The following is a 14,000-nucleotide window of genomic DNA, read 5'->3' as shown; positions in this document are numbered from 1 at the left end:
TATGCTTTTATGCTGCATATAACAGAAAAAAATAAGGGAAAATCAAACACAGCGGTGCATTCAATCAAACACTGTGTGAGAGAGTGTGATGCACTTTGGAAGGTAACGCTGAATATTGTGTTTGTGGGCTGGAGGTCTCAGTGGGACTTCCTGTCTGAGTGACATCCTCGACTCTCCCTGTATTTGAAGATCTCTCCACACAGTCCCTTCCTCTGCTTCCTCTGGCCCATGTCTCTGTCCATATTTATGAGCGCGTTACTAATAAATTTCATTCTCTCCCCACAGGAGTAAGAGAGGAAGCAATGGGCTGGACTATGACTCTAAAAGATGACTTTGGGGTCATTGCCTGGACTCGGCGAGCTGGGAACTACCTCAGTCTCTTCCTCCTTTTGTCTCTCTTTTCCATTCCAGCCCATTCAGACATTGTGTTTCCTAAAGACCATCATTTCTCATGGAGAGCAGGTAAAATATTCAATCACTGGCTTTTTGTTACGTGTGCGTTAATAAATGCGCCTTTTGACTATCTGAATATTCATCATGCGGGTCAAATCATTTTAACCTGTGTGGAGCTAAATCGGCAGATGTAGTCACTTATGAGATGTACAATCACAGTTCACGGCTCGACACTTGTACAGATTGCTTCAATGGTGTTCTGTAAAATATGCTTATTTTTGTGCCGATTCAATGTGAGGATTCACCAAGTCTTTGTGTGGACCTGTTATAAAGAGGGATATGCTGCGTGTTTTAGCGCTCACACATTCTAGCGTACAGACAGCAGGAGTCAGACGGTCATTACTGCCTCTCATTAGACGGGGAAATACAACTACATTCATTTTCTGAAGGGGGAGTAATCCTCCTCTTTCCGACACACATGGGGAACATAAACTCCGGCCTGAACGCCCGGCTGGTTCCTCTAACTATACCTTTTTCTGACTGACTATTCATTGGCAGTCCCAAAGTGACGAGCGGGGCTTCGGGTGCTGTAGCATCGATGCATATGCTGATATAACGCCGTTAATGAGACACGGGTGCACACTGGATGAGCATGTCTTGGTATGTTGAGTGGATTTATGGCCCCGGTTATGTCTCGTGGACGTTGTTTCCAGGGACAACGGGCTGAACGCTGTACACGCATCGATCTGCGAACGCCGTCTCGACACGTACAGTATGGATCCAGAGCTTTATTGTGTTCTGCACAGTGTCGCAGATGCTTTTATGTGCATCCATCTTGTGGTTTATACGTAAACATTTGTCATATTTGAGAGTGAATTACCCCTGGAAAGCTGAAAACTGACGCCGTACGTCACTCTCTTATGGAGGGAATTTTGAGGTAAGCTCACGATTCATCCTTTACTCGCTTCACAAATTCAATTGAAAATGCATTTGCAAAGCAGCTTGAGGAGGAAAACTTGGCCTTCCCACACAAAAGCCCCACTTGCTGTGCGATTAGCACTTTCATTTCTCACTCTGTGGTTGGGTAATGACACTGCCCAAGTGATAAAGAGATTGATTAATTTCACTTGAAAGAGCTTATGTTCAAAAGGGATGTAACCGGGACACCAAGTGTGAGGATTTGACATCCTTACAGAGCTAAGATGGCTTATGAGTTGTTTCTTAACTGGAAATGAAAATCAATTTGGAGACGAGAAAGGAAGTCTCAAACATAACATGCCTCACCTCTGAATTTATCCTCCTAATGTCTGGCTGACTGCAGAGAAGCCGTCTGACTGTGACAATTGGTATCATGATGCTTTGAAGTGAAATCTAACATAAATTTCCCTCCTGCCACCCGGTGTGGTCAGCTGCATAGGAGCCACGTCGCGTCGTCGGCACACATTCGGCATAATTTGGTTTAAACGTTTTTTTACCGACAGCGCAGCCGCTCCAGGCTTTGTGTCCCAAGTGTGGGTTCACGTCGGCAAACCCTGACCCAACTCGACTGGCTCAGACGTGATGTATTTGAGCGCTCAGTGTGGCAGACAGGCAACCCTTTTAATTTTGGAATTGTCATCACGGGGAAGATCTGCACTAAATTAGCACAGCCACCCTATTGTGTGTTTGGTGTGTCTATCTAGGCCAGCAGCATTGTGGGGTAAGTCTTTTGTGTGAGCCAGTTCCCAGAGCTGTGGCTAAGCTGTGAGTCTGCGGCTCAAACGGGGAGCTGGAGCCATTTAAGCTTGACCTTCATCAGTGTCTTGAAGAACAGAATAGAGCACTGAAACGCTGCCGCTGCGCCTAATGGGACTATTATTTAACTCAGAAAAAGTGACTGTTCAAAGACGTTCCCTTCAAACATCCATACTTGCCCTCTTTTAGCAGCGAGTTACACGTTCGGCGCTAACTCACAGCGCACTGCATCAGGAGCAGATCATGAGACGGTAATGGGAGTTAACAGCTGCCATGTCAGCCTGGAAGTGGTTTTCTTTTTTTGCTTCCCTACAAAAGGTGACAGCTCTGTTCTTTTTCAAACTGATATCAAATTATCGGTGATGAAAAATGTTATAGGAGCCATCACACAAAGCCAGGATTAGAGTTTAGCTATTTTTCCTCTCGTCTGTGCTGTCAGCCAGCGGACGACTGTGTGTGTGGTGTTCGTTTCATTTATTTATATTAAACTGATTCGTCACTACGCTGCAGATTGCATATGACGAGTTTATGTGTTAGGGTAAATAATTTATATTTTAAAAAACGTAGCAGACATTTGCATGCTGTTTTAAATGTCGTCTTTGAACTTCAGGGTGTCACATACGGTCCCGTTTGCTTCAAGATGCTGATATCCAAACCAGAACGTTTAAACTGGATTTAGCTTCACTGCGTTTAAACATCCAGTGTCAGCTTTAGTCTACTGCAGTGAGGAAGATCTTCTCTCCAGGGTTTGCATTTGTCATCTCTGAGACGAGCGTAATTTTTCCTGTAGAAGGTCTTTAAAAATGTTGGGATTCACCTCTCACAAGTTATTTCTATATATATTATTTTTCTTTTAGCAGCCAAGTTTAAGAAACAGGAAGAGAGCTGCTTTCATAGGTACATGTGAGAGCTCATCCCAGATGGGCCTGTATCGTACATCAAAGCTTCTTCTTTCCAAAAACAAAAAAAAAAAAAAGCACCTTTCCCTAAGTTTGTCTCTTCTGTCGGACTGACTGGGGAATCCAACTAGTTCAGGAAAGTGAAGCATCTTTATCTCCGAGGACAAAACTGTGATATTCCAACATCATTTTAACAACACACTGGAGACGGTGTGCAGCAGCTTCCACTGTGATTAAAAGCATGCGTTTGTATTTGTTTAGCAGCGATGCTTTTCCTCCCTCGCGCTCCGTATTTCCTCCTGTTGGCTAGCAGAGATGTTATTTAATGTGTCACTGCTTCACGTCCTCCAGAGAATTGTAAAATGATGCCGCCGTTCATCTACGTTACGTGGGAACTCGCAGCAGTGAGATTCAATTGAAGGGCAATGATTTTCAAAAGATTGAGAAATCAATGGAGGTTTTCCTTAATGAGAGGACCCTCAGCACCTGCTGGATTAATCAGAGGCCTTATGAGGGTGAAACCACAGGACCTTGTCTTATACTGTAAATCATTCTGAATTGGTTCAACCTGAAACTGGAAGTTTTCCTGCTGACTTCAAAACTGAACTTTGGCTGAATGATGAGGTCAGACGACTGAGGTAGCTCAACTTAAGGTGAGAAGTTAAAAAAAGCTTGTAGGTTGAATCTGCAGCTTTTCTTTCCGTTTGCATGATGAACTTGTTGAGGAGGTTTTGTTCCAGACGACGTGTGAGGCGGCTCCCAGGTGCAGAGTTAACGTAGAAGTGTGTGCAGGTGGAGACGCAATTCAGTTTTAACTTTAATCACGGTTAGCATGATTTTCATTAGTATAAAAACAGAAAAAATGCAGTTTTTTCATCATGTCTGTTCTTCAAATTACAAAAGATAAGAGTCTGTGGAGGATTTTTATTATTGCAAAGCGAGGCATGCTGGGCAGCCTGTGCTCATCACGGTTCTTTAAGAAGTACATTTCTGTCAACTCTCAGGTCTGCAATCATTAGACCGCTGATTATCATCACTCATCATCAGCTCAAGTCTGTCAGTTGTGAAGTGGTCTAAAAATAACATATATAAATATACCTAACATACAGTAGTTAGGTGAAGAGAAAAGATTAGCTGGTTCCATGATTAACTTCTATATCAGGAGTATTCAACTGAAATCCAAAGAGGTCCTTGTTAAAGCAAAGGTCCAGAACATCAGAACGTCTAACCTGAGTTAATGTGATTTATGCTGACGTTGTAGGACCACAGTCTACAGCTCACTCGTCTCTTTGTCTTCTCTCTTTATCACTTTCTTTATATATTATATTGTTTCTATCGTCGTCTCTTAACTCTGGATGCAGAGCTGCAGTGTTCAGTGTCAGGAATGCAGAGACGTTGTCACATAGGCTGATTTAACTCACATGTAACTGGTCTGTTTTGTGTTTCCTGATGTGCTAAACTGATGCCGTGAACACTAGAAAAGCTGCACCGGCTAAAATAGCAGCATCTGAGCCACTGAAGCTTTGAACTCCTTCGGAGCGGTCGTAGGTGTCTTGGCGGCCTCGCTGTCACTCAGCTTGTGAGGACGGCCAGCTCCAGGCAGATTTAAACAGGCGCCGTACTCCTTCCATCTCTTAATGATGGATTTAACTGAACTCCAGGATGTCCAGTGAGTTGGAAATCTTTTTGAAGCCATCTCCTGACTTATAGGCACGTTTACATGCAGCAATAACGGTGATATCTCAAAGCGTCTGGTCCTTTGGTTTGCACGTAAACAAAGTCTCCGAAAATGATCAGATCTGAAAACTCCATCTTTACGTTTGCATGCAGACGGGAGGAGACGGAGTCTGACGTCACAGTGTGCGACAAAATCGTCATCAGCGTCAAATGTGTGCGACCATGTTTACAGTCTGGATACTGTCATAATCATCAGAAATGTTCTATTATGTGGAAGAGCTTCTCTGTCGGTCCAAACAAACCACCCTCGTGTTATTATCGTTGAAGTAACAGGAAGCAGTTTGTGCCATTCGTTGTTGTGTTTTTTCCAGGATTCTGATTGGCTAGCATGGCTCTATGCTTCTCGTTACACTGCCCCCTACAGGTCTGGCAGCTCATAGCAGCTCTTATGCGGGTTTGTGTCATCCAAGATTTTTTTTGAAAACGATCTGGTGTGAACGATGTTATTTCTGAAAACGTAGATCCGTTTTTCATAAATACCCGGTTATGTGTAAACGTGGCCTTATACCAGGGGTGTCCAGTTCTGGTCCTGGAGGGCCGCAATCCTGCATGTTTTAGATGTTTCCTTCGTCCAACACACCTGATTCAAATGATCAGCTCATCATCAAGCTCTGCAGAAGCCTGATAACCATCCTGATCATTTCAATCAGGTGTGTTGGACGAGGGGAAACATCTAAACCATGCAGGCCTGTGGCCCTCCAGGACCAGGACTGGACACCCCTGCCTTATACTTTTCAGTGATCTTTCCTCTGAGTTGCTCAGAGTGTTCTTTTGTCTTCATGTTGTAGCAGGAATACTGATGAACCAGAGACTGGACCTCCCAGTCAGCTGTTTTTAGGCCACAATCACTTGACACACATCAGCTGATCTCAGTCTCACTGATTGTGACGCCGCCGGCATCAACCGGCTGCACCTCTGTTGAATTAGGTCAGTCACTGGCCGCGGGGGTATTTATGCAAACACTTATTTTACATCATATATTTCAATTAATTGACATTCGTTTGTAAAGAGGCAGTTTTCACGTTGATATCAAGGAGGGTTTTTTTTTTTTTTTTTTGCAAATTCTTGCCATAAAAGCGAAATTATATTGACCATGTGTGGGCATCATAGGTCAGGGTCATGTAGGATGGCATCTGGTACCAGACTCGGACCTCGGTCTTGGTGACCCAGGTTCTACATGGACACCAGCACCCACTGACTCTGTGATCTCCACCATTCAGCACAACGCGGCGTCGTGTGCGCGATGCTTTACTGTACAGGGAAAACTGTCTCGTGTGCCGTGATACAGTCAGGCAACATTTACATTTCATTTCAGGGCCTGAGTGTATTTATTTGCAATTTCACCACACTGTTGCACCATCAAAGCCGAAATCAAACATCGCTGCTGCCGAGAGCTTCTGTTGTTTCTGAAAAATAAGCTCAAAGGAGGCAGCGTGTAAGGATCAAGTCTCGGAGCATTTCAGTTTCAACCAAATGGCGCTGAATAATTCACAGAGGGCTGTTTTTGATTCGTGGCGACAAAGACAAAAATCACATTAGGCAAATGCGTTTTAAGGCGGTTAGCGTCACTGGATGAGGTGATGCAATTGGACAATATCAAATTACACGCGGTGATTTTTTAATTTATTTTTCTAACCAAAGCAAACACGGCACCTCGTTAATCTTAATAATAGGACTGTTTTATAAAGGCATCAAAATTTGGCCTGACACGGGCGCTGGAGGACCAATCAAAGGCTCTTCATCAGTAATTGTTTTGCACGGAACCGGCCAGAAGAATTTCAAATGTGAGACCACGAACGAAGCAACGAGGGAAAACAAACAATAAATCACATATTTGCGTCTCATGTGACCGACGCTGTTCCTGTAGAGGCCCTTCAGAGAGACGATAAAAGCTGTGAATCACAAATGACATGTTCCAAAGAAATCAGTTTACTGTAGAAGAATCGGATAAGCTGCTCGGTGCCTTAACACAACCTGGTTACTCACAGGCTGGATTCAGACCGAGGACATTGTGTTTGAACAATGCAACCTTCTCACCGTGCGCGAGAATCAGCTCGACCTTGAACACCTACTTTATTCAAACATATTTATTTACGTTCATGTTCTCGGCTGACTTTGGATTCAAAATATTGTGAGACAGGAAAGCCGCGTTCTTGTTGTCGCCTCACCTGCGCTCAGCTTTGTCATGTAAATGTGATATTAAGGACGCCAAACTTTTCAAATGCGTCCGCTTCGGCCGTCTTTTCATCGCTCGAGAGAGAAATGCCCTGCGTCGCTGATAATTCCAGTCTCACATTTGATATCAATAAACACGCCTCAGACCGGCCGAACACAAAGAGCACAGGCTAACAAACACAGCATCGTGCTTAATTAAAGCTCAGACGACTGCTGGAGGTGAAAACGTGTCAGGATTTAAAAATAAATAAATAACAGGAAGAAAGAAAAAAAAAAAAAAGGACTTAGGAACACTGACCTGCTTCTAATTTGTCACTGCATGGGAAAATCGTTATGCCAAAGTACTTAACTGCGAACACTAGAAGGAGGTGAGCTGCAGCAGAACAGGCTGATGGGAAAACAGCACGAGCAACACGACTGGTGAAAGCAGCCCATTTTCCATAATGCTTAAATATCATGTTACACACACCAGTGAAGAAGCTGACCAGAGCAGACACCAGCGTAATTAGATTTTGTGTATTTCTTCTGTATTTCGTTACAGCGCTGGAGATGCTGATGCTTATTTATTCCACCAAATTGAAACCGTGCCGTCTGGAGACTGCCCTGTAATTCAAACACTGACTTCCTAATCTACCCATCGTCAAGCACCCTGAAATTACCCCTCTCCACCTCAGTCAAGTAACTTGATAGCATAATAACACGATAAAATACAACTTCTTGTTTCGCGATTTGCTCCTCCGACGCCGCCGAGTGCGGTCGTGATTAAATACTGCATGTTGCGTAAACACTCGACAGTTTGCTTGATTGGTTAATTTATGCTGTTGTTAATTAATTTAGGAGTTGTTTCTAACATTTATTAGTTTCCATCATATCTGCTTTCCTCAGACTACAAACCAAATGGATCTTTGGAGCGTTTTAACTCTCTGAATGCTGCGATTCATGTTTCTTAGCAAATTGATTTAATGACTTCAGGAAACTCATCATTATACCAGAGTAAGAATAGATGGAGAAAAGTGACTTATGTGTTTATGTTAAAGAAGAAAAGCACGAGTCGATTCCTCTGAAATCCAGTGATGTCTGGCAGCGTCGACACAGATCCTCTTCTCTCATTCAGCCGCTCCAGCTGACTTCATCCCTTCATGAAGTCACATATCCAGACAACATAATCCAGGAAATCTGCAAGTAGCAACCTCTGATTCAATGAATGCCGATCCTCACACGGTCGTCGTATTTTACTGATAAACTGGACTAATCCACTCCAATCCTCGAATCGAGACATTTTTATCAAAAACTTTTACCACCACATTTGCAATCTTTGTCTATTTTTATTCATTTTTTAAGATCTGCAAGTTTTAGCACAAGCAATCGTCAGCCACAACATTAAAATCACCTGCCGAGTATCGTGCAGCTGCAGCTTTGACCCACCGGCGCTTGAACTCTGCAAGACCTCCGAAGGTCTCCTGCGGTACCAAGATGTTAGCAGCAGATCCTTCAAATCCTGTGAGCTTGTGAGGAGGACTGTCCACGGGTTGTACGTCCCACAAATGCTTGATTAGATCGAGATCTGTGGAATCTGGAAGCCGAGTCGGCAACTTCAACTGTTTGTCATTTTCCCTCGTCCTGAACAAGTTCTGCAGGAGTGTTGGAAGGTGCTGCCTGAAGAGGCGACCGAGGCAGTCATGTAACAGCACAGCCATAAAGGGGCTTTATGTGATCTGCAGCAATGTTTTGGTCGGTGATCTGAGGGAAATTAGCATCGAGGAGGAAACTGCCTCTACCTGCTTTGACATAATGCACAAAGAAAAGAGGTTCATCAGACCAGACGCTCCTCTGTTATCGCCTCGTGGTGCAGCATTCTGGACGTTTTCGGAGGAGGATGGGGGTCGACGTGGGAACTCTGACCTCTCTGTGGATACGTAGCCCCGTACGAAGCAAGCTGTGACACCTCTCCGTCATAGGTTTGCAGCAGTTTGCACGACAGGAGCTCTTCTGTAAGGTCAGACCTTTAATCAACGAGCTCATGAACACCCCACTGGACCCCACAGGTTGAAGATGTTCTGACCCAGTCGTTTTCACATCTCGACCCTCGTCAAAGCGGCTCAGATCCTTGCACTGCCCATTTTTCCTGCTTCACACACGTTCAGCTTCAAGATCTACATGTGTGTTTGCTGCCTCATGCGTCCCATACGCTCACGGACACCGCCGTACTGAGAGGGTGGTTTTAATGTTGTGGCTGATTGTAGTTTTTATTAGCAGCACTACATGTATGTGAGTCTGAGGTTTATGTTTGTGTAGGTTTGTGTGTTCGCCTGCTCACATCTGAGTCACCGGATTAGAAGTTATTTAATTATTAGTAACAGCTTTAAATGTTACAGCAAGTTTTTTTTTTTTCCTTCAGTGGTCTCCGTATGTCAGCTCAGTGCACAAATAACACTTTAGATTATTATTTTTTTGTTTCAGAATATTAATTCTCTGGTGACTAATCTTGCCTTTAGGTGTGATCTTAAACTATAAAGTGCTGTGATATGAAGACTAAGCACAGTGCTTCTAGAAATCACCTCTAGCCTCCAGTGATGTCTCCGTTCCAGCTTGAATACCAATATGCTGCTTTTTTTTTTCTTTCTTTTTATTTTTTGCTGATATTGCTTCTGTTTATGGTTTACACTCAGATTTTGTTTGTTAAAAAGATTCTGAGGGCAAGATACCGAATGTGTTTTATGTCTTCTCAGAGAAACACGCTCTCGCCTTATTCATTCTAATGCAATCATAATGATAACTACTGCCAGGTGATTTGTCCTGCGGGCTCTGGAGTTGTCAGCGGCTTGACAGCAGTTGTGGATCCCTGTCAAAGTGGGATTTCTCCTGCTGCTGCTGCTGCTGGAAAGTTTTTAAAAGTAAATAAGCAGTGATTCACAGAAAAGTGCTGCACTGCCCTGTGAGCTGTGGAAACGTTTGCAACCCACAACACTTATTTTAACAAAGACAAATCCAGCAGGAATCATAAGTTCAACATCAGCAGAGTGATCGTAAAAGGAAGTTCTGTTATCGGTCTTTGATGGCAGCGACGGATAAGTCACGGCACGTTTGAGTCTGTGACAGCGAATTAACATCACACAACCCCCTCCCATTGAATAATTAAATAATTTTATGCATCATATCTAAAGAGTCTGCATAGATAAATAGACAAGAATCCCGTCAAGACAGTTTGGCAGCAGAGAAGAACAATGGCTGTGTGTTTACTTTAGGTTATGTTAGCATTGTTCATACTTTACATGTTGTGCGTCTTTAGTAAGCAAAGAGTCGCCTGAGTTTATTATTATTATTCACCAACAACTTAAATAAGAAAAGCCTCATGCATACGAGCTTATTTTACGTGAACATGTGTTTTTTGAGGCTGCAGGTGGCTCAGTGGTTAGCATTGTTGCTTCACAGCTAGAGGGTCGCCGGTTGGCATCCCGGTGAGGACACCCGGGATCTTCCTGCGTGGAGTCTCCATGTTCTCCCCGTGCAGCGTGAGTTCTCTCCGGGTTCTCCGGCTTCCTCCCACAGTCCAGAAACATGCTGAGGTTAATTGGTGATTGTAAATTGTCCGTAGGTGTGAATGTGAGTGTGCTTGGTTGTCTGTCTCTAAGTGTAGCCCTGTGATAGACTGGTTACCTGTCCAGGTGAACCTGCCTTCACCCTGAGTCAGCTGGGATAGACTCCGCCCCCCATGACCCTAGTGAGGATTAAGGTGTAGAGATGATGGATGGATGGGATGTGTTTTCTGTCAACCCTGTCTCCAAAACTGTAGGCTTCTTCACAACTTAACTGCTTCCTTGAAAGACTTGTAGTATTTCCTCCTGGTGAAGTGACGACATAATGCAGCAGGAAAGTCGTTCCCACTTCCAGAGCCCACATCAGGAGGTTAGAGAAGTCTGCAGCAGGACTTTCACCGCAGAGACTCGGGTTTGTGGCGACATTATTCTTTGATTTGGGAAAATATGCTGCTTTGGGTTAAAATAAACGTGTGAGTGGTTGGGAGGTTGGGTTAGCGTTTTCTGGGATGTCAGAGCGACACACGGCGTGATTAGCTGGCTGAGGACGGCTGACAGTTTGGAAGCAATGAATTAAATAAACAACAGATATGTTGGTTAGAATCTTTGATTCATCACAGACGAGTGTGAAGTTTCCCTTAAGATGTAACGGAGCGTGCAGTTTAGATGCACACTTTCAGGAGACGTCGCTGTCTTTCTCTTTGCCTTTTGCAAACACTCACAAAGCTTTCAAGATGTTTCCCTTGTTCTGTTCGTATACCATCAATTATGCAGCTCGGCACAACAATTCAGCAAATTCTTGCAAATATGCACAAATGTTGTTTCATTAAAATTTGAAATAAAGAATTGTGGTTTGTTATCTGCCTTGATGCGTGTCCCCCGGGTCGACCGAACCGAGCTCACCAAGTCAGTCTGATTAGGATCAAGGTGGATGAAATTCAAAGTTGACTATTGATCTGAGACTGAAATCTGTTGCGCCAATTAGAAATTCTATATCGCACGCGTATTCAAAAACCCGCTCGCGTTCACGTTGCATTCTTAAATATTGCCTTGGGCGCGCCTTTGACGGAAAACACCAACAATAAAGCGGATGACGAACCGACGCTGTGCTTTGTGTTGTATAAATTGGATCGGCACCACGTCTGTAACGGCAAACCCAACATTCCAGCTATCAAAGCAACCTTGACAAAATTTGACTCGTCTGTTCAAAAGCTCGCCGCATTGATTATTCAGCTGAGATCTCATTTTGAACTCGCATCCTTCCCCCTGACTGGCAGGGAGCTGATTGAGGTTATCATAAAAGCCGGTGGCGACTCTCATGAGAGCCACGAGGCTGGAGATCCCTCGCAGTCAGATCCGTAATCCCACGAGAATATTCTCACAGTGGAGGAGTTGGCTTTCAGAGCAGCTCTCCGCTCTCAGAAGCCCCCTTTTCAAACAGCGGAGGCCTTTCACGCCCGGCTCAGACAAAACGTTCCAGTTCTGGACAGATCTTCCACAGTTTAAATTTTCCATAAGAGGATTGAAGGAGTAATTGGAAACGACACACATCCACGACTAGTTTGTGACTGGAGACAGAAGTAATTATAATGAGCTCCATAGCTGCCGAAAATATTCAGCCTGGAGTGTCATTGTGTAAATGATGGGAATCAGAGATAGAAGGTCATTACAGAGAAGCTCCTGCAGCTTCTTTTCATGCTGATATTGAAATCTAAAAACGGCATCTCTTGAGATTTTTGTCTGATGAAGCCGCGTGTGTGCAGGATGTTCTTTAATACATCACCCTCATATTAACTCATATATAGCATGATGGCTGATAAAGGAATTAATTTAAGCTAAACGCTGTGAGGTTTATGGGCACGCCTCTACTTTCTCTTCCCTTTAAACAAAAAAAAACAGACAAACACACAAACCAGCGGCGCCTGTTCAACGTAGTTTCTGTGGTAACTGACTGACAAACTCCACTTCATGACTCAAGGACAGTCAGTGTAGCTGAAATAAAACCTGAATTAGTTATTTTGAAGGAATTTTGAGAACACGGCAGCGAAGGCATGAAAGCCACAATAGTGAAAGTTGATTAGTCAACAGCTTCAGATCCTTTAATGCAAATAAGCTAAAGCTGCTGACGGGAGATTCCTCCTGCTCCACCGCTGCAAACTGGCCCAAAGAATTGAGTTCATCAGCATGAGGAGGGAGCGCCTCGCAGGAGTGTGTCCTATCCTTTCATGTCTTACAACAACTTGTGAGCGTTGCGCGTCGAGGCTGACGTGAGTGACCTTGTGCTTTGTGTCTCATGCATGTCTGTGTAAAGGTCAGGCACATAAAGAGGCCATAAAAGCAATTTGTCACCGCGTGGAATGAGCGGACAAAGCGTCTGACATTCTCGGTTGCACACTGCAAAATAAATTAAGGCTCAGTGTCACATAGCATTATTACTCTATCATTCTGCCCCTCATTTTCCCCCCCGTTTCGTTGTCAGCGTTCTTAATATGCTGTATAAACGCTCTCTAGCGCGAAAGCTCCATTGTAATTCCAGATTTAAAAAAAAAAAAGGCTATTTGCTGCTTTAACAAAACACGACACGCTCGTTGTAATTACAATAGTTCTAATGAGATGAACTCCTCTTTGCTTTATGGAAACTAAGCCCGAAAGTCTGGACCAGACCGAGTCCAGGGAGAAGCTGCTGCTGCTGAATGTACGGCGGCAGCTAAAACCCAAATAGAAAAGAAAAAAACAAAAACTCTTTTGTGTTCATCTTCTTCATGGCGCAGTTTCCTTGACAAGCTGCTCTCCATGCTGGAGCACTCTGTCTTTGTCAGCACAAGTGCTTATAGGACACACTGCAGACAGAGCTGGAAGGAAATAGGTTACCGACTGATAAGGTTTCCCATTTCTTCTTACAAGCCAGACTCTGCTTCCATCACTACATCGCCCATTGTTTCATAATTAATGACACACCATTGGTTTCTTGAGGTGGGCGTTTCACTTCACTTAAAAGATCTTTTCGGAATTATGGAGGACGGGCACTCGCCGGCGATGCATCGCGCACGCTAAGAGGAAAAAGGGAAATGTTAATAATGCTCTCCGTGTTTGAACAGCAGCCTCTACAGAGACCTGTTAAAGCAGCCGACTCTGTTTGCCGTGTGTTTGACCCAGTGGGGAGCACGCTGAGGTGAAACCAAATGGATTTTATTCTTACCTGAGAAAACACTCCCCGTATAAGTCATTTTCTGATTGCAGAGCGCCGTCTATCAAGAGCGCTGGTTTTTATTTCACCCTTTGATCAACTGCTGCGCCGGAAAAGACGAGTCAAAAACAGAGGATGTACGAGGGAGGAGCGGATGAGAGAGGAGAGGGGCTGCGAGGAAGGGATTGCGGTGGGATTATCCTGCCAATGGCTTATGCTGCCAGTGGAAAGGATGCATTTTGAATGGTGGCATATGTCAAACATTTAACTGAAAACTGAGAGCGTGCACGAGACCTGGAGTTATCTGATGTGTAACCCAAGCCGGTCCGAGTCTGTTCA

The 14,000-nt window shown here is 44.1% G+C and overlaps 1 protein-coding gene across 1 annotated transcript in view; it reads left to right on the top strand.

The window, feature by feature from the left end:
* The first annotated feature begins 302 nt into the window (after positions 1-302).
* The window catches only part of thsd7ba (thrombospondin, type I, domain containing 7Ba), a 142,565-nt gene continuing 128,867 nt past the window's right edge, over positions 303-14,000 (top strand). Inside the window, exon 1 of the mRNA XM_008277183.1 lies at positions 303-462. Within this exon, the coding sequence (XP_008275405.1) occupies positions 303-462 (160 nt within the window). The remainder of the gene's footprint in view (positions 463-14,000) is intronic.

Source organism: Stegastes partitus, unplaced genomic scaffold (genome assembly GCF_000690725.1).
Source record: "Stegastes partitus isolate 25-593 unplaced genomic scaffold, Stegastes_partitus-1.0.2 Scaffold91, whole genome shotgun sequence".
Taxonomy (NCBI): domain Eukaryota; kingdom Metazoa; phylum Chordata; class Actinopteri; family Pomacentridae; genus Stegastes; species Stegastes partitus.
This window is presented reverse-complemented; position numbering and strand designations above follow the sequence as displayed.